We start from the raw sequence: 27184 nt of genomic DNA, 5'->3' as shown, positions 1-27184 counted from the left end.
TCATTTTACATGTGAACTAGAGTAATCCCGTCGATAAATCTCGAGGGGATAATTGTTACAGGAAGAAAAGCGGGGGAGGTGCACGGCGCGCGGCGTTGTAATATGATTACGTCGCGATGACTAATAAATTGGGTGACGTTACCGTAACTCAATTGCTGAGCGGCGACGCAAAAATCATTATTCATCCCGATTTACCCCAAGGATAAGTCCCTGAGTCCCCCGTCGACGTTCAGGATCTTGGCCTTGCACCTATTTTCTTTCCAATCGGCCATTACACCCTTTATGTCCAAAAGAATTTGATCAATTAATCATTAAACTGCATTGCTCCTTTCCTCTTTAGTATTTCTTTAATATTTCGTATAATAATGTTATTTATATTAATTTATTTTTTTAAATTTTGAGTGTTCAGTTGAAAGGTCTCTCCTGGGCGTTTGGAATAATTAAATAGCATCCCGATTTACCCCAAGGATGAGTCCCGCGTCGACGTTCAGGATCTTGGCCTTGCACCTATTTTCTTTCCAGTCGGCCATTACACCCTTTATGTCCAAAAGAATTTGATCAATTAATCATTAAACTGCATTGCTTCTTTCCTCTTTAGTATTTCTTTAATATTTCGTATAATAAAGTTATTTATATTGATTTATTTTTTTAAATTTTGAGTGTTTAGTTGAAAGGTTTCTCCTGGGCGTTTAGAATAATTAAATAGCATGTGCCTATCACGTTAGAATATTAAATTTTACATTTTATTGTAATTTGAATTTTTGCCAATATTTTAGCGGTTTTGAAACAAATAGTTATAGGCTTCATTTTGCCTTCATTTCCTCGATTTTCTCTGTTTTATCTCTAACCTAAAGTCCTATATGTGTCACTTACTTTTTTGTGTTATAAAATGAAAGTTGATAAAGGCATCAACTATATTTACCAAGTCAATTGGTTTTTATTAATAATACAATGTTATAAAGGCGAGTACCTATTACTCTTTTAATTTACTTTATGGATGAATTTTTTTCTCTTGAATGATTGAATACTATATTTTAGGTGTTACTTTATTTTTTTATCCATCAATTTTAACAAATTTTACTGTTTCCTATAATGTTATAACATTGAACCTTGTTATTATATTCAAAGTATTATGACAGTTTTAAATAGTATGCGTTTACACAAATTATTGGCTTCTGCTTTAAGTTGACCACGCAGTATTAAGGTGCCTCTCAAAAATTTTAACCGACGCCGATGAAAACTGCTTTAATTCTCATACATCATTGAAATTAATTTTTTTAAAACATGTATAAAATTTGATGATTCAGCATGGATTTTTTTTAATGTTTTGAAGTACGAGGACCGGTGGTACCGTGGTGAAAAAAAGATCACGAAATAAAAATTAAAACAGAAGGTACGCATCCTTAAAATATCTGTGACAACCATGGAATCACTTAAAGCCGGTAGAAAATTCAAACCATTTTCCGTTTGGAAATAAACTAATGAAAAGAAAATTGAATACATTCACTCAATTAACAATTAACTTTCCCTTGTTTTCCCCCTTTCTAACCCATGGAGAAAGTCAGAAATTTTTGCTGAGGGCCGGTTTTATTACACACCGTTGGCTTAGCTATAGATCAATTTCCTGTAGGGAACTTTGCTCCAACTAAAATAATAATTTCCAACCTTGTCCCGACCCACGAGGAGAGGGGTCTGGAGGTATGGAGCACCCCTCTGCATGAAAAGGGTTCGGGGGGCCTTCCCCGGAAACTTTTAGACTTCACCGAGTGTGGATCGATGACTTTCGCTCATTATCAGTTTTTAGTGTAGGCAACACGAGCTCCCAGGGACCGAATAGTAGTATCACCCATAGCAGCCTTGATCTTGATACATCTGGGAAGACAGTGGAATAGGCTCAACCGAGCGTTGAGCAGTGACTTTTAGCTCATTGTCTGTTCGCCTTCAGTTCTCAGTGTAGGCAACACGAGCTCCTAAGTGGTCGAATATTGGTATCGTCTTAAATAGCCCGCTTATTCGGAACGAGATCGAGAGCCCTTTTTCTGGCAGAGTAAAGGCTGGTTGTCGGTTAGCGCAGAGGTGCCTTTAGATAGATTAGTCGTATCTTCTAGCCGATTAAGGGTTCACGATCCAGTTAATTGTCGTTCAATCGACATATCCGACCACTTGCGTTGCTTAATTTCATATTGGTCTAGTATAGTTCGTCAAACAAAAACATGACGGTTCAACTGCGCTAGACACAGAATCACGTTTCAAGCATAGGTACAGATCAGCAAAACCTAATAAGTTTTATTTCTAACGCCATTTGCCTATGCTGCCGTGCTAAGGAAGAACGCCGTATAATCCTTCAGACGTTGCCAAGTTTCCTCCGATAAAAACCGAATTTACTGTGATTATTGCTAATATCATTTTCCAAAATTTTCAGACAATTTCGTACGCAATTTAATCAAAAATATCTAAAATTTTCAAGGGAAATTATGCATAAATGTTCTTAAAAAAACATATTTTATCAAGGGAAATTTGGCAACTCGCGAAGGTTCATGCGGCGTTCTTCCTTAGCACAGCAGTATGGGCTTGAATCTTAAGGTGAAAGAGTTCGGCATTACCTGAGTTGGCAGAGAAAAATGGTGTCACTATCGCGGTGAATGACGTAATAAAACGATTTTTTAAAGCGCGAGATCTCGCTTAATATTGGACGTAAAAAGTTGCTGTTTGGACCGATCTTATTATTTTCAGCTTTGCTACAAGAATCAAACATCAAAATACGATTCTGAGACCAGTCTAACTGACCCATTCGCTTGAATCTGAAGGTGAGAGAGTTGGTAATTACCTGAGTTGAAAGGGAAAGAGGCGAAAAGATTGGCGGGAAAATCTTGATTAATATTAAACGTAGAAAGTTTCTGATTGAACGGATCTTATTATTTTTAGCTAAAGCCCGTATCAGACGATCAAAGTAGAGGCTTCAAAGAGGTTCATCGATGCCTTTCCTGGCCCTCTCATTGGCCAGCGGTTAAAGTCGGGGCAATCGATGAGCCTCTTTGAAGCCTCTACTTTGATCGTCTCATACGGGCTTAAGCTACAAGAATCACGCATCAAAATACGATTCTGAGACCAGTTTAACTGACCCATTCGCTTGAATCTAAAGGTGAGAGAGTTGGTAATTACCTGAGTTGGAAGAGAAAGAGGCGGAAAGATTGGCGGGAAAGAGGGCGCGAATGTTGGACGCCACGCTTTTGGGCGACGCAGTGGTGGAGCCTAGATACGAGGCCCCGTACTCGATGGCCTCCTGCAACTTGCCTCGCAGGCCGCTCTGCTCCGCTTCCGTCTGAGCTGCATCGATCAACGTCTCCGTATCCTTGGCTAGATCCGCCGATCCCGTGCCCGTCGCCGTTGTCGCCTCCGTGGCCGCCGTCGCGGAACCCCGAGTCACAACACAAACCACTCACCGAAAACACTGGATAAACTCGCGAAACTTAACAATGAACGGGTAACTGCATTTTATTAACAACTAATTAACAAGCGCGGAGCCAGGAGCATCGCGTGGACTCGGACAAACCCTTCGGAGGGGATGACGGTTGAGGTGAAATTCCGTCTGGACGCCGGGAAAGCCGAGCGGAGCTGCGAACGCTGTGTGAGGGGATTCCTGAAACGCTCCCGCTCCGCGATTGGTCGCCGGGTAACGTGCGCCCCTCCGGCGCTGCGCTCATTGGTCCCTCGCTCGGGTAGCTTCCCCTCGGAGCTTTCCGCGCGGCTTTCCGTTCTCCTTCTCCTCTTTCTCTCGAGCGCTACCACTCTGTTCCCTCGTGCCATGCCGCACGCTCATCGGACCAGCTTCCCGCCTCCACCCCCGACACCATTTTATCATTTGTATCTACATTTTTTAAAATTTGGCTCTCGACGCCCACGATTTTCCACGGTGACAGGCTATTTTTCCTAGGTTCCCTCCTTGGGTTTTTGAGTCATTACCTCTCTCATCATTTCGTGATTTTCTCTGCCCCCCCCCCCACCTCTCGCTCCCTCCCACTCTCGCTTTTATAATCCTATTTTATGTGTATTCGTCTTCGAGAATGTAATTTTTTTGCAAATTATATTTCCTCCGTCGATATCGGCTCCTCTTGAGTTCATGAGTCGGGTTCTGAGAATTCGATTTGCGTCACTCTTTGAGAGAGCGGGTGGGAGTTTAAGTTTATCTATTTTTAATTCATTTCAAACGAGGTCGCGGATTCGGAGACCTCTTTTCTTTGAGGACTAATTTTCAACGAGATCTAACTTTTCATGAGACGAGACACAATGCATTTCAACAGCCCCCCCCCCCCTCCCTCACGCAGAATCAGGAAGCAGACATAAGGCTATTGTGAAAGTAAACTTTTCACAAACATCATCTGTGGTTAAGTTAAATGTCTACATGCAGCCAGAGGCGTCTTTTGGTAGAGGCAAGAGGGGGGGTGGTTGCCTCCCTCCTCCTGTGTTTCCAAAAGCGTTAATAAACGAGATAGGTACATTGATCGAATTGCTGAAAACTTGATTTTGTTCTTTATTTAGGTAGATATCGTGTCAGGGGTCATGTCAGATCACTTGCCGCCCAAGGTTGTGGTAAAATGACGGCACTGCATGCAGGAGCCTTAGATCTGGAAAAATGTATGCAAAACTCGATGTTTAATTTTTTTCCATCCTCAAGAAAAAATCAATCTTCAATTAATTAAATTTTTCTTTGATTGATTTAGGTGAATGACATCAATGTGTTGTATTATACCATCTGATTTGACATGAACATAAAAACTTTCTTCCTTTTATCCTCTGTATGATAAGAGCAAGACATAGTTCCAAGTTCGATACGACGAATTTGTTAACAAAAGGAACTCATGGAAGTTAAAGGTTTGCTATTTGAAATCTTTAACACAATATTCAAGATCGGTGACGCAACACACACAAAACACTGTATAATCTTAAAATATATTATTCAAGCCCCGATAAAAATTGGCGATAGGAGCTGCGTTTCAAAATACCATAGGAGTTCTTATAGCCGACTGAAGAAGGCGATAGAAAATCATATAGCTGGCTGTAGAAAGTGGAAAAAATCATACGGCCAGGCTACACGAAGCGATAAAAAATTAAGCAGTCGGGATATAGTTCCTGTCGCCGGGCTTTACACTTTATCGCCTGGCTGTTGCTTTTTCGCCATCGGCTATAAAAGGCTATAAGAAATTGTGTAGAACTTCGTGTGCTTTGTAAATCCGCAAGTTTGTACGGAATCACCATAATATTTACAAAACGCACATTATATTTTCCTTTACTACATATTTGTTTTCATCAATTAAAATGAGAATAATCCATACAGAGTGTGCAAACATTTCAAAGTCATGAGTTGAACACCGTTGACTCCACGAGATTAAATATTAGAGCCTAACACAAAGCGGAGCGGCGGCGCACTGGCGCCTGCAAACCTAACAGGGATACTTCACGCACTGCGCAATGCGTGAAGTATCCCTGTTAGGTTTGTAGGCGCAAATTTTCGCGCTGGCTGCCCGCCCGCCGCGCTGCGCCGCAGCGTACCACGGCGCTTGAAGCAACTATTTCACACCAGAGGTATTGCATAGTATCGTACGAAATTGAAGGCGCTCCAACATATTAGGAATGGCAGGCATCCTTCAAAAGTACGGAGCTTCCCTCGCAAAATAAATCAAGATATTACGGCCCAAAAAGAGAGCGGTAGTCCAAAAACTTACCAAGTCCTAGCATCCGTAATTAGTAACGGATAGCATACACTTTATCGTCAGGCTGTTGCTTAATCGCCATCGGCTATAAAAGGCTATAAGAAATTGTGTTGCCGGCTATAGAAGCTATTGGAAATCTTACAGTCGGCTGTAGGTCTATGGTATTTTGGAACACAGATTCTACTGCCAATTTTTACCAGGGAGGTGTTTTAATGGACTTGAAAGCAGGACAGCTTCATAAGCGTTACATTGTTTGTCTCTTAAAAATATTTGCAGAGGACGATAACTAAAGTAAGTTTTGAAATCGGCACCTAAAATGGAATAACTATCGTTGTAACATAAATTAAACGATAGACCGTAGTCGCTATTTTCTTTAAAAACTTGATATCATTTGTGCGCAATGAGTATAAAGCTGCCTGGTTTTCTCGGTTCATTATTATGACACGTTTTATTTAGTTTAGTAGACCGGAGAGTAGACTAGTAGACTGATTTTAGCCGTAAAGAGGACTTCGAGAATTACGGTTGATTGATATAGGTACTTGATGCGCCATACTTTATCATCTGTTTTTGGAGTCAAATTAAAACTGCTGTGTAAATCGAAAGTTTCTGTCTAAAGGCTTTTTTCGGCGAAAAAGCCCATGAAAGATATGTATTTTTCCCGGAATCCGCTCATAAATATTTTCTGAAATGAGATGTCAGTGAAATTTGAGAACCAGGAGTCATTTTTCACACACTTTTTATGGTGTTATGTAGTTTTAAAGATCTTCGTTTCCATGGAAAGGCGGTATACAAGACTGATATATAAAAAAGTTATGCACCCATTTTTAATGCAGAGATCTTGCCCACCGCCTTTTCATAAAGAGCGTAGACCTTCTATACCACCAAAGATGAAGAGCACGCTGGAAATTACGTCCAAGCAATAAGTCGACTCAACTTTCACAGACATTTGACGCTTTGAAAAGCGTTATAGACGAATTTCAGAGGAAAATCTACCAATTTGACAGGCTCAAACGCCAGTAAAAAGAGTTTTCAGAGGAACTTTCGTGCGGCAAAAAAGTATAATTCGACCCCAAAAACCGACGCTCAAAGTACGGGCGTGTCAACTTCCAGACATCCTGTATGACCAAATGTGACTGTGAAAATCAATTTAAGTGAAGATGTAATTCATTGCTGTCGAGAGAGTAGAGAGAGAGAGTGAAAAAATGTTCAACTCGCTAAGTGGTGCTCGAGAACTCCATTGTTCGTCAGGGGAACTTTAGAAGTTAGTTCCTGCTCTTCGTTTAGACTTTGAGTCTGACAAAAGGTCAAGTGACTCTCCTCGAAATGTGACACGTTTCCCGGCGGTGGTGCGGTAGAGAAGAGGGGTGAACGGGGGAGGTCTCAATTCGAGATAAAACAGGTCGCTTCCTGGTTCACTTCAGGGCCACAATGTACCCATGCAAGGATCTAGGCTTGATGGGGTGTAGAAAAGGCATCACCCTGTCGACAGACCCAAAGAATCCCCCCAAAAAATCAACATAGCGTGTGCAGGTAAATTAAAATCTGGTGGTTTGTGCACTGACAGTATATTGGCTATTTCCCAGAAAACTGCAAGCAATACAAGGACCTATATTATGCAAAGCGAATTAAAATAGGGTCCCGTGGATCCTTCGTGCTTTAGAAAAAAACAATGTACTGATTGGACAATATTTTGCGATAAGGAACTAATATTTTTGGCTCAGCACTTACTTGAATATGAAACCCTCCGATGTTTCTAAAATGAGCCAGTGATAGTAGTTCCTTATTTTAAAATGTGGTCCGATTTAAATGCATCTTCCTGTATTCGATACATCGTACGATGAAAGGAATGGGGAATAATGAGAGAACACAAATTTCAACATTGAGCCAGCAGTCGCACAAAAGTTTAGGACTAAAGCAACATGATCGAGAATGTAGATCCAGAAAATTCATATATAAACAGGAATGTTATACATGCAGACATGTCATATCGATAATAATTTGATTAGAAAATGAAGCATTGCACCCAAACACAATCCCTGACTTGACTTTTTATAGGAATGAATTAAAAAATCAATATTCCTTCTTTCGTTCATGGAAAACAGTGAAAATTGCATTATATTGATTCTTAAATTCTTCCCCCAATAATCGGTTTCTCGGATAAAAATACCTACGAATATTTAACTATGCCTGGAACTATTACTTGGTATATTTTTGTTGCTTCAAGCAGCGAGAAAAGCAAAAAAGGATTTTAAAGTTAATTCCGAGCCTTTATTGTTCCGAAGACACCAGGAAGGCGTGCTTGGGGGACATATGACCCCAGACAAAATTTTTCCTTCATTTTACATTAATTTGTCACTTTTGGAGACTACATATTTTTGGACTTCCAAAATGTTCAAAAAGTGCAACCCCCTGCAGGCAGTGTTGTATCAATAATCAATGTGATATTAATACGGAATAAACGAGAAAGCAACGATACAAACTGAAAATTCGTCTCGCCTCGACACCTAGCCAGTTCCTTGATTAGGGAGTAAACTCGACATTAACATGCGAGGCGCAACCTTCAATTCAGAGGAAGGAGATATCCCGAGGGAGGAAAATCCCTCGCAGACAACACAGCGACGCTGCCGAATATGACTGTAAACTAATCATTTCCTCGTCCCTTTAAATTCAGTCTCCTTCTCTCCTTTTTCTCACTTCTGTTTGTTTCCTCAATTCTTCCTTTTCTTAAAAATGTGCCTTTTAGTGAACGAAAAATTATTTTGATTTTTTTTAAATTTATTTTTGTAGGTATCTTGTCCCGAGAATCCATCGGTGAAATTTCTGTGCGAATCCCAGCCACGATCAAAAACATTGATAAATTCTTTTTTCAATCTCTTCCCATACAGTTTTCCTTTTCTTTCATCCGTATTTTCAATCCTATCTCCTCTTAAATCTGTATCATATAGTAAAGAAACAATTAGGTATTTGGAGTTTTTCGCCGCTTTATTTTTGATTTTAATGCATGCTGCATAGCAACGCACGCATAATTCCTTTTGCTATGCTGCTCAATGTTCATAAGGACAGCATTCTCCGTCAGATTTCATTGAACCAATGATGTTTGAACGAATAATAATCATTTTTCAAAAAAAAAAAAAAAAAAAAAAAAAAAAAAAAACGTCCTCTCTAGTTTTTCTCCCAATATTCAATCCAATATTCCATTGAATCAACCATCGCCACCAATATGTTTGTGTCGATAATTTTCACTAGCATACGAGATGACGCTTTTGCATCAATATAACTTCTGAAGGAGGTCGCTGAACTTGCAAATAATCCCAAATGTGTGCCCTCGAAACGTTTCCGTTGGCATGAGAGTCGCGCTTGTTGCATCACTAATTGTGGAAGGCTCCTATGTCCTCATGCCCATATTAAGACCTGGCGATGGCGACTGGGGTAGCAAAGACTTTATAAGGAGGTTTCTGAGAAACAGTTGGTGACTTGCCCGCACTTTCCTTACCCAAGTTTTTGGGTTATTTGTTGGTTTTAAGGAAACAATTATTCGCTGAACATTCATTGATCCAAATATTTTCCAAGCTTTGTTAACACTTTTGCGAGCACATTTAAAATAGATAAGGTATAATGTCAATAGGATGCAAAAGCGAGACAGTTGATGAATGCACACTGTCATGTTTCATTATTTTCTTTTATTTAAAAACTGTATACTGTTTACAAAAGAATATAATTTACATGTAACATATCATGAAAATGCAGAATTTGAAATAGTTATCGAAGCCAACAAAAATTCATATTATTTTTAACTCGAATATTATAGGGCACCAAAGACGTTGCACTAAAAAGAAGATGTCTGTTTAAAGCTCATGATCGGTATGCAATCTGCTGATTTTGAGTGGAATATGTTTAAAACATACAAGGCGGCAACTATTTGTTTTTAATATGCAAATCACAAACAACTAAAGAAACTTTTACCATGACGGTGAGAAATGTTTTATTTTCATTTTATTTTCTTGTTTGCTTTTACTCATTAATTTGCAAAGCATAATGCAAGAAAGCATATATTTGTACTTGTGTAAGTCCAGCCGTAACGTGAAACGCGGCTTCTCTTTCGTGGCTTAAGCAAGGGGAAAGGTGGTGAGAAAAAAGTAAACGGATTCTACTGTTTTGGTAGGAGAAGGGTACATAGAATTTCATTTTATTTTCATCTTTCTCGTTTTGACAAAACGCCGATCTGTTGATAGGCATTTAAAAGGTAAGTAAACGAATACTGACTACCATAAAAGGTATAGCTTTGACCTACAAAAAATGTTATCTCTAAATAAAGAAAACTGGCCGTAGGACGTAAATAGCTTATCAGAAAAGTTACACATACTGATAAATACACTGAAGTTGTCTTCTGCAAATGCAGAAGACAAATTCAGTATACATATCTGCACTATTTCATCCCTGCTTTGAGCTCAGGATATCTTTAGGTTCCGAAATGTGTGACTCATACAACAGAACTCGTACTACACTATTACTACTACTAAAAAGAATTCTACCCTCAAGATGCGATGGTGAATTCTAACTTTGTAAAATTCGATCTGTAGATGGTTAATTGTTTGCTTACTTTTCCCTCACCCAACACCCTGATTCAATACTTGCCTGGTTAATGCATACAGAGCGTGCGTCAGACCTAGGACTGCGATTAAAATTTCGCGTTTAATTTCACGAGAAATGGCCTGAAATTCCAATTTATTGAAATTTCACGTGCAAATTTCATGAAATTGCAGGTGAAATTTCAAATTCTCATTTTTCAAGAAATTTTACAACTCAGGTCACGTCAGTGTCCTAAAACAATCAAATTGATTTTTCGCGAAATGTATATATTTTTCCCTCTACTAAGGCATTCATAAATTCGAGACTCTGTGGTCTAAACATACATTCTTCAGGATCAGTGATGGATTATGTCGGAAGTACATAATTCCCTTCTTTTATTCTTTTTTTTCAAACATTATTCTCGGTAACTTCGGTTTCGTATAAAGACGGACATTTTTAAGTACTTAAGTAAATATATGCTACTTCATAATTGGCAGACGCAATTAAAACAGAGAGGAAGAAAGAAAAAAAAACAAAAACAAGGCAATTAAACATTGTATGAAGTAAAGTCAGTGACTTTTATTTACAAAATAACTCCACAATCGTTCACACTTATCGGTATAAGTTGCGGCTTTAGCCTGTCGATTCCAAAAATATACATGGTAGGTAAAAAATTTCGTGTTAAAAAAGGCACATTATTCTGAGTGATGTAAGTGCGTTTTGGTAGGAAGGCAATTAGGGTAACTTTAAGTAATAGTTGTCTAATTGGTAACAATTTTAAGCTCAGGGCTGTTTGAAAAAATCATCACAGTTAGAATATATTCAGATTGCACTTAGTTAAATGTTTTGTTTTTTTTTAACTTTTTATTTTTATTTTAATAAATAGGTAACTTACTTTCTACATCTATATTACGAGGGAAATTATCCTTCTTTATAAAAATATTTACTCACTTTAAACAAATATCTCTCTGACATTCTCTCGCAATGAGTCAGTGTAGTACTACATCGTTTGGTCGATTTTTTTTTATTTTTCTTTGTTTTAACTTAAGACAATTTACAGCTAAATTACATAACATATAACTGGCACTTTTTTCGGCTGTACAAAATTAAGTAAAATTTATTCAAGTAAGGCATGGTAACACTTTTGATGCGGGTATTTCATTTTTTGGAAGGAGTATTCATTGAGCCTTTCTTCACCCCCCATCCTTCAATCCCCACGAAAAAAAAATTGGAATTACTTTTGAAACGACCTGTAATTTGAGATTAAAGGGGGGAAAACTTGTTTATGTGACTGAGATAAAGTAAATGCGTTCAAAGAAATAAAATTTGCAACATTTGTAGGTCTCAAAGGTATCCTCGGCCTAAAAAAAATCTATGGCTTCAGGGATCTATGTTTTACCACCATATTGAGACTACCATAATGTTGATTGGACTCTTTGCTTCTTTCATTAAGTAGCCACATGTGAGTCCAGTTGGATAGGTAGGCAAGTTTACAAAATAATACGAGTTATTCAAATATCACATACACAAAGCGTCGGGTCTGTGGTTGAAGTTCTATCAAAAATCAACAATTTCCGTTACGGATTTCTCTAAGAAAATAAATAATCTTAACAAATGTGAATGACAATCAATGAATGATGATTATCTTTCTGAATATCTCTTTGACATTAATTTCAGTTGGAATTCACTTGAAAATGAAGTACGTGAAATTCATTCGAGGACAGTTTTCCGCAAGTAGACGGTCGTAAACTAAAAATCTTACGTACGATTGGAACTACATCATTACGAGGGCATAAATATACGTACAAAGAACAACTTTTTGATTTAGTACTGTCTTCAAATATAGTACAGTGCATCTCTTACGTTCAAATTTCTTAGAACGGGATGGACATGGAACAATGGCTAATCTTAACTACTGGAGTTCACTGGAAAAAGAGTCTCTTGGATCCAGATTCCAGACTCAAAAAAAATTTGACAAAAAAACTCTTGATTTAATCGGATTTTTGCTTGAATCGAGAGCCAAGCCTCTTAATTTAAGCGGAGTCCCTTTCGATTCGAAAAAAAAATCCGATTGATTCAATAGTATTTCTTCTTGTCAAATTTTTTAAGATTCTTGAATCTGGATCCAAGATAATATTTTGTCCAGTGTTGTTTGGAAAAGACACTGATAACTGAGTTTTTCATAAAAGTAGCATGTTCAATTTTAGTCTAATTGTGAACTTGAGTTTGTGCTTTTCATGACTAATGGTGATGTAAAACCTAGATGTGAACTGACTTTCTAAATCCTGCTACAAAATTTCATCAATCGCAGGAAACAATCGGAGAATTCAAAGCAAGTTAATGCTCTTCGCAGATATTAGATGATAATAGATTGCATCCACCTTTTCGTGCACCTATCATGCGAATGTTTCCATTGACCAATGCATCCGGTGAAACTATGAACTGTTGGTCTGGAGATTGAAAACATTCAGTAAAAACGCTTTATATCTGTCTTTTTGCCGAAAGTCCGACTATTTTCGGTGGCGATTTTTTAATCTCTCAAAAACATACTTCTTCTTTTTATCTCTTCATAATTAGGCGTCTCATTTAGTTGTCCATAGCTTCAGCAACGAAATCTGTAATAAAAACATTAAATATTTTAAAAAAGGCGTACCACATGAATCACTAAATACAAAAAGGGCACATGCCCAGAAAACCAAATTGTTCAGGAGACACAAAAAACTGTTTATATCGTGGTAGATATTTTTTGGAAAGTCATTATGTTTAAAAAATATCTACCACGAAATAAACAGTTTTTTGTGTCTCCTGAACAATTTGGTTTTCTGGAATTGTGCCCTTTTTGTACTTAGTGATTCACGTGGAATAGAGGTAATAAAATCGTCCAAAAAAGAAACATCGCAAATTTAAATCCATGAAAAACTCAGCATCGACTTACTCCATCAGTCATGTATGGCGACATAAAATATCATAACCACTTTTCAACTAGTAAATGTATCCACCATTGCTGTCGTAACCTTGCTGTCGGGTTTCAGGCACGCCGCCATTATTTGGTTGAATTTCGTTGTACTTCGTATCGTCGGGTGATGGCAAATTTGGTGGAGTCGATGAGACAGGCGCTGAGTCGCCATTTCCAGGAAATCCTTCTCTGGTAGAGCTCTGGTCAGAGTATGAGCTAGAACCAGATTGCTGCAAACTACTATATTCACCTGAAGATGCCCCAAAGCCTCCGGCAGACCCCGATTGTTGTGAGGAATCATAGTCCACAGAGAAAGTAGAGATAGTTTGTTGCTGGAATGGCAACGCCGGGGATTCAAAACTGGAAACAGCAAACGATGCCCATGAGGGAGCCTCACCCTGCAGTTGACTCGAAGGTGAGCCAGATTGTTGCTGCGATGATGAATCATAGTTTTGTAAGAAACTCGATTCTCCTTGAGTGGAAGACCCAAAGTTTTGATTTTGACTTAGCGCCTGCCGGGATGGAGGCAAATAATTTTGAGTGGGACCAGCCGGTTGTTGAGGTTGTCCAAAGTTCTGAGTGAGACTTGGTGCTTGTTGCTGAGGTAGCCCGTAACTTAGACCTGGTTGAGGTTGAGGAGGTTGAGCAGGTTGAGATGGTTGTGTCGGTGGAGATGGCTGGAATGGCTGGGATGGTTGAGATGGTTGAGACGGTTGAGATGGTTGGGACGGTTGAGATGGTTGCTGCTGTGGTGGCCCATAACTAGGAACTGGTTGAGCGGGCCTAGTTGGTTGAGATGGTATGGGCTGCATTGGACCAAAGTTAAATGATGGCGTTGCAGGCTGGGCCGGTTGCTGCTGTGGAGGCCCGTAGCTTTGGGAGGGTGACTGCGGAACGTTTTGCTGGAAAGGTGGCGATGGGCCAGGGCTTCCGTTTAAGCCCTGTTGAGGTGGCACGAACGATTGGCCGCCTCCATTTGGGCCTTGCTGCGGTGGGCCATAACTTTGAGAGGGCCTGGCAGGTACATTACTTGAGCTTGGTGGGCCACCACTAGGATATCCATTTGGAGTAGCATTTGACGTGCCGCTACCACCATTTGACGGGGGTTGCCCATTGGTGGGCCCTGAAGGTTGCGGCCGAGGATAAGAATATCCTGAGTCCCCTGGACGGGATGGGGCTGTTTGTTGTCGAGCTGGACCTGGACTATTAGTTTTAGCACCGTTGATTAGTTCAGATATACTTGCCAGAGTCTGGGATGGTATTCCAAAACTAATTGATTGGACGACGGGAGAAACTTCAAACGACTGGCCTGCAAATTTATTAGGTTTTGCCGTTGTGAATTCTATTGGTCTTTGCGTATTATACTGCGCACTAGTTAGCCCAGAATTACTAAAACTAGATGAACTTCCGGGGTTAACAGGAGCATTAGTATCTGGTGGCAGGTAGTCTGCGCTCGGAGCTCCACTTGACTGATCTGTAAAATCTGGCGCGGCACTCTGAAGTTGTTGGAAACCACTTTGACTCAGAGAATTTGATGAAAAAGAGGGGGATGGAAAAGCGTTCGTGTATGCACTGCTGGGGGGATTCGATGTTTGGGGTTGAGTGGGCTGATTTGGTGATGGATACGAATAACCTTGAGGAGACTGAGGAGATCCGTTACTGGATGGTGGAGAGCTCGGTAATTGTGGAGGTCCGTAATTGGAGAATGGCGTTTGCTGGGAGTTGAAACCGTTCGAGGAGGGTAATTGCTGGGCTCCTGGAGTTTGGCCGAACGTTGGTCCAGGAGTTTGTGCTCCACCTAGATTCGTTGATGGAGGGAAGGATGCCGGCTGAGGGGATGAATTCGCTATTGTGTTATACGAATTAGTTGGTCGTACAGAATTACTCGTTGGCTGCTGTGGAGCACCATAGCTAGGCGAGGGAGCCTGCGGCCGTCTGGGAGGGCCACTCGTTGCGGGGCCCCGGGTTGGTTGTGATGGTGTATTGTAATTATACCCTGATTGAGAGCTTCCTCCACCCTGGGTTGGTTGCAAATCGGGGACGCCGTAACTTGTGCTTGGTGGTACGTTGGGTATACTGGGCCCGAAATTATTTGAAGGTCGTTGTGGTGGAGATGTAGGTGCCGGATTAGGGGAAGGATAAGAGTAACCAGGAAAAGATCCAGAGCTAGGTGTTTGCCCCGAAATGCCATTACCGTTTCCGTTCCCGCCAGAGCTGGGTGTTGGAGTCTGAGGCACTGCTGGGTAACCACCATTTGGCCCTGCTGGTTGCTGAGGTCTTGAGGAAGGATACCCTTGGAAAGTTCCTGGTTGTTGCGGAGTTGACTGAGGTCTTGCTGGAGTGGGGCTGGGATAGTTGTATCCATTCTGAGAACTGGATGGTGGAGAGCTCGGCCTCTGAGGACTGAAATTATTTGAGGGAGGGCTTGACGGATTTTGAGAGGGAGCGGGGTACACGTATCCCCGAGTCCCTGATGCAGGTTGAAGGCCACCAGGATTCGGACCGCCCGCTGGTTGCTGAGGTTGGTTTTGAGCTGGGCTGGGATAGTTGTAGCCTCCGCCCGATGATTGCGAGTTTGGTGCAAAATTAGCTTGCTGACGATTAGATTGTTGCAACGATGGAATCGTGTTGTAGCTGGCAGGTGCTGCAGATGTTGTTAGAACTTGTTGGGGGAAGGAAGAGAAAATGTAGCCAGCAGATGACTGTGTTGGAGGAGGATAGTTATAGCCACTAGAGGTTGGTCTCTGTCCTGATGGTCTGCTCGGGGATCCTTGAGTTTGGGGTCCGGGGTAATTATAACCACCAGATGACTGTTGGGTTGAGGTTGGTCTTGAGGAAGGATAAGGGCCCTGTGAGCCTCCATTGCCATTGCTGATAGGGCGTGTGGATGGAGGTGCAGAGTTGGGCCCTTGTGGAGGACTAGATGCTCCGTTGATGGAAACTGGCTGAGGTGCTCCGTAATTGTCTACTGGCACTTGATCAGGCGACGCAAAACTATTTGTTCCGCCAGGCCTCTGAGGAACATTAGGCACTGGAGATGGCTGATTTGCGGCTCCGAAAGAAGGAGTCAGAGCATTACCAGGTTGAGAGGGCCTCGGATAATTGTAACCCGTATTGCCTCCAGAGGGCTGACCACCTGGCTGAGAGCTGGGTCTAGGGGCTGGTTGAGTGGGAACCCCATAACTAGGAGATGGGAAACCACCCGGTTGAGGACTTGGTCTAGGAGGTGGTTGACTGGGTGCTCCAAACGTAGGTGAGGGCAATCCATTCGTCGGTTGACCGGATGCTGGGTAACCACCTCCTGATCCACCCGATGGCCTTCCTCCGTTAGGCTGAGGACTTGGTCGTGGATACTGGTAACCACCTCCATTTCCTGGTGAACCTCCGCCATTAGGTTGAGAGTTGGGCCGAGAGTTTTGGAACCCGCCTCCGTTATTTCCTGGAGTAGATCCACTTGGCTGCTGAGAGGTAGGTCTTGGATATTGATACCCTCCACCATTTCCAGCGGGGCTACCTCCATTCGGTTGTGGACTGGGTCGAGAGTTTGGATATCCACCACCGTTTCCTATACCATTTGACGTGGGTCCACCTGCTTGTTGCGGGCCGGGCCTTTGATACTGGTATCCACCTCCGTTCCCTGCGGGAGTGGCTCCATTCGGTTGTGAGTTAGGCCGCGTATTAGAGAAACCTCCCCCATTCGTTCCTGGCGCTGGTCCACCGGCTTGACCATTGGGCCTCGGATACTGATATCCTCCACCCCCATTGGATTGAGAAGGTCCGTTTGGCTGACCAAATGTCCCTCCCTGGGATGGTCCACCTACTGGCGTCATAGGTCTTGGATAATTGTATCCTGCAGGACCATCAGGTTGAGAAGGCCCATTGTTTTGCTGTGTGTTTGGTTGTCCGTTGGGACCTGGATACTGATAACCACCGGCACCTCCTGAAAACAAAACCAAAAATCAATTTAATGTCAGAAAGGAGGTTCATTTAATAATTATATGAGGAAAATGTTTTATAAATTCCGAATAAAGGAGATTTTACCACACAAAGCAGCCCTCGGTAATTTGTCATTTTTAGCCGACAAGCAGTGATATTCTCTACAGCAAAGTATAAATGTTAAAGGGGCTAAAAAAATCAGACTGTTGGGTTGAATTACGAATAACTGGGAACAATTCCTCAATCGCCTAACTTCAGTAATAATTAAAAATTGTCCAAATTAGTAGTGTCGAAGCAGCTTCAGGGGTAAAATCACGCTCAAAGCGGTAGTTCCGACAGAGGTCTTCACTCCTATGAATCTATATTATGTCTTCTTTTTCGATCCGTCTATTACCGTATTTCGAATTATTTCATGCAATAAATGGGAATGATATGCTTCGGCTCTGGCTTTGCGAACCGTGACACGCACGCATACTACGCACATTCCTGTGTACAGCAGTGCGACTTCGTTTATTTCGTGTCGGCCAACACACCTCGATACAGCTCTAACGGGCCGTTGAAATTAGAAGAAAGAAGAAGTAAAATAAATACGACCGAACGTTTCCACAATTGTCGAAGACAGTGATGAAGCCACAAACTAGCTCAAAATAAGTCGTTGTGCATGATTGCCGAGTTGTTTAGTATAAAAATGGTTCTCCCGCCATAAAATCAATGTAAATTCAGTGGAATGGGTCTGTTCCAAGTGTTGCAGGCAAGAGATACAGCCAAGCAAACATATTTCCCTCAGGTAGATGAAATCACAAAAAAAAAAAAACCAGAAAGCGCACATCCCAAAAGTCCAAAACCTACTCTTTAGCGCTCATTTTGCGTAGTTCATGACACACTTCTCCGAATTTTCTATTTCCCCGAGCAATATTTTTTTAAGTCGCAGCCGGCCAGGTTCTCCCAAAAAGAGAAGTTAAGAAACCTAACCCAAATGAGCATTCTCGCACAATTTTTCTCGCGTATGATTTTATTTCAATGGTTATAACGAACTTTACTCTCCTTGTTTCTTTCTTTTTCTCTTTGTTTTGCAAAAAAAACAATATAAATTGTAATCATACGTAAGTAGGTATACTTTATATTAATTCTTGCGTTTGTTTTAAGGTTGGGTTTTCTCGTGTCTATCTTTAGGCAAACCTAATTTCCGGTAGGTAGCCAGAAAAAGGTGCCCGTGGACCGACACAAATTTGACGATGCAAGTTAAACCACGCATATTTTGCAGTGAGGAGTCAATTTTAGACTTTCTTCGTGTGTTTATTTTAATTTTCGTGCGATATTATCCTAAGCAAATCCATGTAAAATTGGCTGAGTCTCATATTTGCATCAGGTCCAATATGAACTCAAACAAGCAACCCTGATGCTTAAATGCGGGAATCATCTTTGTAGATGTCTGAGAGAACTGACAAACTTCAATTTCTTAATCATTCAAAACAAAAAGTACTTTCAACTGAATCTTACAACTCTGTCGACGACGAAAATAGACGGTTCCGTCAATTTTCCGACCCTCTCCCGGGCACTGATTTTTTCTATTTATTTACACTGAAATATTAGGCCCGGTTGAGTATAAATGACACGGATTTATTGAAGAAATTGCGGGGCACGAGATGTGGAGTGGATTCGAGAACGCATGAGCCATTGTTGAAGCGGATAAGTGTTAAACGTGTCACGCGCGTTCTTGGCGTTGCCACAGCCTACTTCCGCATGCATTAACCAGAATTTTGTATAGATTGTTTATTTGGTCAGTGATGCCAAACAGTACATTAGGTCATCAAGAACTGCCGAGAAAAACATATATTACAGTTTGGAATCATCTCCCGTGTAAAAAATCAAAACTTATACGGATCGATTGTAAAATTTCTTGGTTTCAGAGAATTGTTTTAAAAAATCCTCGAATATCACCTATCATGATTTAATGCTTGCATGCGTATTATGCAGGTCCATCGTGTATTCGTTCACAAGATCAAAAAAAAAAAAAAAAAAAAAAAAAAAAAAAAAAAAAAAAAAAATTATGTAACTTTAAACATTAGCCCCGAGTGATTATCGCAAATCGAAAGACTTGTAACAATTCGTTATATTCACTCGCGGCGTAATTTTAAAGTTATTCCAAAGTATTTCATGGAAATTATTAAAAAAACTCCTAAATTCCAGAAATCTCACTCAATCGGTTATGAAATTAGTGTGCTCCGAAGTTCTGAAGAATCATCTCAAGTGTACGTATTTTCCAGATGAACAGGACCTATTCCCTCAATTTACACTGGGGGGGGGGGGGGAATTACGGGCTTTGTAGGCATTCTGGGCTCAAAAGCCTAAAGTTCCGGGTGCTGGAGCTGTAGCTTCGACGGCGCCGGCTTTAGTGGCTGGAGCAACGGGTGCTTGGCCCGGGACTTATTACATCTGATCCCGGAACGGACAGTGTATGTTACCCAGCCAATTAGTTCGGCTCTCACAGCCGGAATTTTTTTTCAGTACATCAATTTGGTTTTTTGAAGGATGCTACTTTTATTCTGCTTAACTACAGCTCCTTCTGTCGTGCTACGGAAGAACGCCGCACAGTGGATCGAGTCAATAGGAAAGGTCGGACAAAATTTCGAAACTTTAAACGCTCATAACTCCTTTTATGCAAAAAGTTGAGGTTCCAAAAGGGGTTCCATAGGTTTCATCGGGGATTTCTCTTCCAGAACCACTCTTTAAAATTTAAAATGTGATGAATTAAGCATCAAAATTTGCAGATTTAGTAAAACATTTCATGTCCGACCCCTCTAATTGACTCGATCCACTGTGCGCCGAATGAGCCTTCGGACGTCGCCAATCGGACGTCTTGATAAAAGAACAAATCCTCAAGGAACTTATTAATACAGTAAAAGCTCGCTAAGTCGAACTACGGTTAAGACGAAATTCGGTCCCTAGAAAAGTCCATAAGTTTGGTAAAGTATCGGTTAAGACGAATTGTCGCTTAAGTCGAATTTTTCGTCTGTCCCTACACAATTCGACTTAGCGAGCTTTCACTGTATGATTTTTTTAAGTCATAATTTTGCAATTCAATCTAATTATTTAAAAACTTCAAGGACCCATATGTATAATCCTTCTCAAAAATAAATATTTGAACCGACTGCCAGGAAATCTGACGACGCCTGAATGATAATACGGCATTTTTCCGCAGCATCGCTGTATTGGTCAACGACGCACTAATCCCGCGGGTGATACATGCTGTAATCCTGTTTCATCACCTCACATACGACTCACCTTGCCTTTTTACGATGTTCCCGTACGCGGCTGAGAAGAGACATAATTGCAGGAATAGTAGCAGCACTATGCTAATCTGAAACAAACGAAAACAGAGGCAAAGATTACTCAACTTTCCGCCGGTTTGCCAAAACACCATTCCCACACCTTTCGTTCTTAACAAGCTGCCCCCCCTCCCCCTCGGTTCGTCTCCACTTGTTTGACCTTATTAGATAAATAGGATCCCGCTCTCCGGATATCTTCATCTTTTCACAGGGTGACCTTCGTTGTTTAGTATTTAGCTGCACTTCATCGCATCCTCAAATCTGGGCCTATTAATTGGATTCCATCTCGCAAATAGGAACCGAGAGTATTGCAATGTCGCTAAGATAATGCAACATTGTGTACCTTGCAAATGGATTGCATTTGGAAAAAAAGAACCCGTGCGATCACAATGTTTTCAAAACTGTGCAACTTCTTCTTTTCTATTAAAAATACTCCATACGAGTAATGTATTCAAATATATGTCGCAGGCAAATAGTGAAATTAGGCATTTTGTCAAATGCCTAGGCGGATAGTTAAATTTTGACGGTCTACAAAATGCTCTGAATTAATGGCGAAGAGCTCACGAGTTTCACTATTTTGGAAAAATAACTCATCAAACCTAAGAACTCTTTTGGGCTCTTCCGCTTCAATCGCTTCTCATATTTTAAATGTTGAAATTCTGAAATTCTGTATTTAATGACATGCTGAAATTTCAAGAGATTCTGTTCAGGAGCTAAAATCGTTTAAAATACTATTGTGTGAAGGAAATTTTTACTGAGAATTTTTCCCTACCGGAGCAATGAATTATTTTGTTTAAACTTAGGAAAAGAATCAGAATTTCAATCTAAGTTAGCATATTTGGCTATTTGCCTATGAATTTGGTAAAATGCCTGATTTTACTACTTGCCTGCGACATATACACACTTATTTTCCTTTAAAATTGACGATTTTTTGGTGGGAAGCAAAAAAATTGTTGTTCTGGAAATTTTTTAGATAGTTGTGAAGAAGCAACATCTTCACAACACTGTGCTCACGCTGATTCCTTTTTGCTAACTGCGATCCAAATATGAGCTGACCATTTAAACAAGCTTTATCGTCACTCCCAAGGAACTATGAATTCAAGACGAAAATTGCCTTTCTACATAGAATATTTAGCATGATTTCAGTAATTTTATTGCAAAGAATGTAAGTTGCACAATTCTAGCAACATTTGAATGCTCTTGATTCCTTTTTGCAAAATGCAATCTAATTGGACCGATTATTTTCCATTGTGGAAATTTTTTAACAATACCAAAATTTTGGCAAAACCAATATTTTAAACTAATCAGAAGTTTTCTGGTTAGTTCAAGCTGTCCAACATGACAGAAAAGTCCCTCAAATTAGGAAATAGTGGAAAGAAAATGAACAGAACATATGGACTACATTTTGCAATTGGGAACTATAAATTCTACCCCGGTTTAAAAACAACATATGTGCCAATAGTTTCCCTATACACATAAGTGTTTTTCCAGAAGAGCCAGAATTTATAGTTCCAAATTGCAAAATGCAGTCCATATGTAACATGAGTACCATCCTTATGCGATCAGGCGATGCGATGTGTATCAGGCTGTTATAATTTGCTTACCTACTACGATTCTATTGACAAGTTAATTCTCAGCGCTGGATATATAAACTTAGATTTTTCATTCGAGGGAGACGGTAGGAGTGTCTTTCGGAAACGCTTTCAGATATTGGAAAACCACCACTTTTCCTCGCCTTGGTCAATAGTAGCCATCGACCGCATCGGTCCGACATTGAAAAGTGACATTGAGAGTGGGACTTTTTGGACGCCCTGTGGCTATGCGACCGAATTGGCCGCAGAACAATTGCATTTCCGCGGCCTGGCTGTAGTGATTCCGCTGCGCGTTTTTGGAGGTGCTGAACAATTGCCGACTTGCTGACAGGATAATTATTTAGCCGTTCTCCTGCAGTGCCTCATACATGCGAAGCGCGATTGTGCAAGAAAAATTAAAAATCTAAAATTATTTCGCTTGGTAATACTTTCATACCCAGAGAACTCTGAGTTGCGCTGCCTATGGCAGTTGCATTAAACTCTGGTTAAATTATGGATAGCGTTAAGCAAAACAGTCACATCTATATTCGGAGTTTTGATTTGGACTGATAGCATAGGCTACAATGGCGTGGCGTATGCTTTCCAATACATCGATTGATTTGCCATTTGAGCCTATGGAAAAGGATCCAATAAACAGGGTGTTCGCAGCGAACACCTCAATGATCGATTCTTTACCACATAGCTTCGAGTGCGGGGTAATATCGATAATCGATAATTCTCGCCTTGCCACTGATATGCTAGATGGTACGGGAAGTATATCGATTTGAAAGAGAGTGAGAAGAAGCTCGGAAAATGGGACGTACTCGCCAAAACCACCCAAGGCTCTAAGCAACTTCACAGCCACTTTGGTGTTTTTAATCTCTCTGCAGATGTAATTTGCTTAGGCAATTGCCTAGTGCCATTCCCTTTTGAACATTATTTAGTAATACGGTTACATCTGCAAAACTGTCGGAGGAAAAATTTTCTGAGTGCTGAAAGCCACCCAGGTGGCGATTTCAATTTCAATGGTTTGTCATGTATACGATTTCTTGGGAAGAATTACTGCATACAACTGAAAGTAACCAACATTTTTTCACATTAGAGATAGGCTCTTTTTAAAAAGATCGAAAGGTAACATATGTCTAAACATATGTGACATATGTTTAAAGATACATATGTCTGGTTTGCTTAGTACTATCTAATTTTGACCCTAAGCTGTTGGGTAATTATAACTCAGGCGACGAACACGATGATAACAAAACGGCATAAATGCAACTTAGCGAGTAATTACGACAAAAAGGAGTAATATGGAATCCTAATCAAACGACGTAAGTACTCGGGCAAGCTGGGCCTGATTCAAATTTGTGGGTGTGTACCAAAGAACGCATCAAATTGCGATTGAGGGAGGTTTAAAAGAAAAAATGAAAGGTATGCGCAACCTGACAAATGGAAATTTTCATTTTTTCGCGAATCGGACAATTTCCGAAACGTCATCACGCGAACCGTAAGAGCTCAAAAACTTCAAATTCTCATTTGCGCGCTTGAGGATTTTTGAGATTCTTATCGGTTTGATAGTATCTGCTTAAACATATCGATGTTGAAAAGTGAAATCTCTCGGACGATGAGGCAACTTGGCAGGCAGAGGCTCGTCTAATTAGCGGGGAGCTCAGCCGTATCATAATTCGACTCCGAATTCCAAGTCCAACCAAGGATAAGGATCGTCTACGTTGGGGACCATTCTTGAACTTTTCTATTTCACGCTCCTGTGGCTTTGCGTCGTGTTCCCAAACAACCAGTCAACAAAATTCGGCTTCCTCAAAACTGTTTGTCAAGTGCTTGGAACAATATTCAACTAGCTCAAAAGCTCTCTCGCCCGGTTTTATCGCCTCTTGTTACTTTGGTCAAACTTTGATAAGCACTAAGGGTACCTGTTGATGTGGATCTTCGGATTTAACGCAATACACTCTGGGTGCCATCTAATTATTTCGAATTTAACCATTAGATCAATTATTTTGAAAAAAGTCAAAAATTTGGAGCAATCAGTGAGGAATGTTCAATCGTACCGAAAATCTCTGGTAAAAATTGGCAGTAGAATCTGTGTTCCAAAATACCATAGACCTAAAGCCTGCTGTAAGATTTCAAATAGCTTCTGTAGCCGCCTACACAATTTCTTATAGCTTTTTATAGCCGATGGCGATTAAGCAACAGCCAGGCGATAAAGTTTATGCTAAACGTTACTAAATACGGATACTAGGACTTAGTTAGTCTTTGCACCACCGCACTCTTTTTGTGCCGTAGTATCTTGATTTATTTTGCGAGGAAAGCTCCGTACTTTTGAAGGATGCCTGTCATTCTTAATATATTGGAGCGCTTTCAATTTCTTATGATACTGTGCAATACCTCTGGTGTGAAATAGTTGCTTCAGACGCCGTGGCACGCTGCGGCGCGGCGGGCGGGCAGAGAGCGCGAAACGCGCATTGGCGCCTACAAACCTAACAGGGATACTTCACGCATTGCGCAGTGCGTGAAGTGTCCCTGTTAGGTTTGTAGGCGCCAGTGTGTCGCCGCGCAATGCGTGAAGTATCCCTGTTAAGTTTGTAGGCGCCAATGCGTCGCCGCTCCGCTTTGTGTTAGGCTCTAATATTTAATCTCGCGGAGTCGGCGTTTTTCAACTCATGATTTTGAAACGTGTGCACGCTCTGTATGGATTATTCTCATTTTAATTGATGAAAAAAAATATGTATTAAAGGAAAATATAATGTGTGTTTTGTAAATAGTAAGATAGTTCCGTATCAAACTTAATGATTTCCAAAGCACACAAATTTCTACACAATTTCTTATAGCCTTTTATAGCCAATGGTGATAAAGTGTAAAGCCCAGCGATAGGAACTATAGCCCGACTGTATACTTTTTATAGCTTCGTATAGCCCGGCTATATGATTTGCTCCGCTTTCTACAGCCAGCTGTATGATTCTCAATAGCCTTCTCCAGTCTGCTATAAGAACTCCCATGGTATTGAAACGCAGCTCCTATCGCCAATTTTTACCAGGGATGTTCTTTCAAAAATTTTACCAAAAGTAGACACTGTTCCCAACTAACCAACGATATGATTGAAATCGGTTGCAAAATGGAGACCACACTTGTGACTTTATATTGAGATTTTGGAAGATGATTTTGCGTGAGTTTTCAAATTCTCTTCAAATCTCTTTTAGGAACCGGAGGTATAGTTAACGGATATGAAAGAAGAAATGCTTTCACTGTCTTTGGGCACCGAGTAAATTTCACTCATAAATGAAAAAGGGCCATGATGAACGGAACGAAGGCAATGGAGTGGTATGATTAATCAATTGCGGCCGAGATTACAAGTTAGATCCAAACTTGGTATATCATGGAGCTCTATGTAACAAGGTGGAGAAATGGTGCTGGGTCCACACCATTTCGCGGGGAAACAAAGCCAAGAAATACCAAAAATTAAAATTAGAGTCAAAAATAATTTTTTTGAACTCTAATGCGTACCAGTACGAAACTGAACCCAGCACCATTTCTCCACCTTGTTACATACAGTTCGGTGACTTCTTAGTGTTTTTTTTTTTTTCATTTAATCGTTATGTCTCGCTGCAAATTCCGATGGATTCCGATGGAGCTCTACGTGTATTACGCATTTAGGTCGCCTAATACAGGCACGACTTCTATTTTTTTTTTTCTTTCTTTTTCTTTTTTTTTTATCAGGTTTTTTGAAGTCTCATAGATGAAAATTGAGTGTCTAGATATTCATCGTTATGTGTTTTCGATTATTCATCGTTATTAACATTCATCGTTATATTCTGCCAGCTTAGGTAACAAATCACGAACATTTGCAGCAAAATACGATGTCATCGGAATGATTTTTTAGGTCACAAATGTAGATCAGTTAGAATTCAAGCCTAAAATAGGTTTCACGGAGTTTTAAGTGTGCCAACTGTTTGAGATATTGTTTCCTGATACGGCCTTGCCTGCCATCATTAAAATCGGCCAAGAGACAATGTATTGTCTACCCCGGCCATACAAATCACCGCATTCCGCGTGAGTGATGAATTTATGCAAAATTGAACGAACAAATAGACGTATTCCTATCAAACAGAACTATGTGCTTTAAGAGATGAGCCCTGAGACCCATAAGAATACATGCATTACAAGGCTCACGTCATAATGCACATAGTTCCGTTTGACAGAAATACGTCCAAATAGGAACCATCGATATTAAAACTGTTTTGAATCGGTGGCACCAAGAATCACATAGAATGTAGGCTAATGTTGCCAAATGCCGCACCGATTCACAAATTCTCATCGTGAGCCTTGCCTGGATGGATGTTTTAAACCTCAGTTTGACACGTCTCAAAAGGAGCCAATTATTTGCATTGAGCACTGCGGACGAACAATGGCGATGTGGAAATTGCACCGGAATGACATGAATGACCAATGGCGTCTCGTCTTATGCGAAAAATCTGCAAAAATTGAGATCCATGTTGGTCAGGTCTCGAGTCTAGGAATAAACTGTTATTACTCCACACGTGGAGCCGCTCATTATCGACGCCGAGGTCAGTAAATATGATAATTTCACTTGGTGACAACGTATATAAACAGTGGGAAAAACAAAAGTTGTGTCGAAACCAAGTGAGAGGCGAATCAATCGATCAGACAGTCGTCGAGGTTCATGTGTTTTCTCTCGTCAATTTTATTCTTATGGTGATAATTTAAAAATGCAATTTTCGTCGAAAATATATTTTCTCTTCCTCTTTTTGCGGTGAAATATCAATATCGCATTCAGAAATTCCACATGGAGTAATACATAGACCCATCTTTCGATGAGAACGTCCCTCCATAATAAGGCATCTCATGATAAGGCATTCATTTATTGTTAGACAGAACTTTCAAAGATTTTAAGCACTAAGTACTCTGTCGTCTTTTGAACCATAATACCTGACACGCTACTAAATTATATCAGTCTCATTTGGACCAAACATTCCAAGTTTTTTAGAACTATTTATATATTTAAATATATTTAAGGACCAATTTATTAGTACAGAACTTAATATTAAATATATTCTTCTACCTCAAAGCTCAAATGGTCAA

General features: G+C 40.5%; 2 protein-coding genes across 3 annotated transcripts in view; both read right to left on the bottom strand.

Moving 5' to 3' along the window:
- LOC109040044 (vesicular acetylcholine transporter) overlaps window positions 1–3649 on the bottom strand; it is a 106044-nt gene extending 102395 nt beyond the window's left edge. The window contains exon 1 of one of the 2 annotated variants that reach the window (XM_019055818.2): window positions 3163–3649. The gene's annotated coding sequence lies outside the window, so the exon portion shown is untranslated. The remainder of the gene's footprint in view (window positions 1–3162) is intronic. The other variant, XM_072297395.1, reaches the window with a different exon arrangement.
- Window positions 3650–13053: 9404 nt separating this feature from the next.
- The window catches only part of LOC109040123 (uncharacterized), a 45916-nt gene continuing 31785 nt past the window's right edge, over window positions 13054–27184 (bottom strand). Inside the window, exons 2-3 of the mRNA XM_019055934.2 lie at window positions 20458–20533; window positions 13054–17176 (exon numbers count right to left, since the gene is read on the bottom strand). Coding sequence (XP_018911479.2) covers window positions 13263–17176; window positions 20458–20533 — 3990 coding nt within the window. The 3' untranslated portion in view covers window positions 13054–13262. The remainder of the gene's footprint in view (window positions 17177–20457; window positions 20534–27184) is intronic.

This window comes from Bemisia tabaci, chromosome 2, assembly GCF_918797505.1.
Source record: "Bemisia tabaci chromosome 2, PGI_BMITA_v3".
Lineage (NCBI taxonomy): Eukaryota > Metazoa > Arthropoda > Insecta > Hemiptera > Aleyrodidae > Bemisia > Bemisia tabaci.
This window is presented reverse-complemented; position numbering and strand designations above follow the sequence as displayed.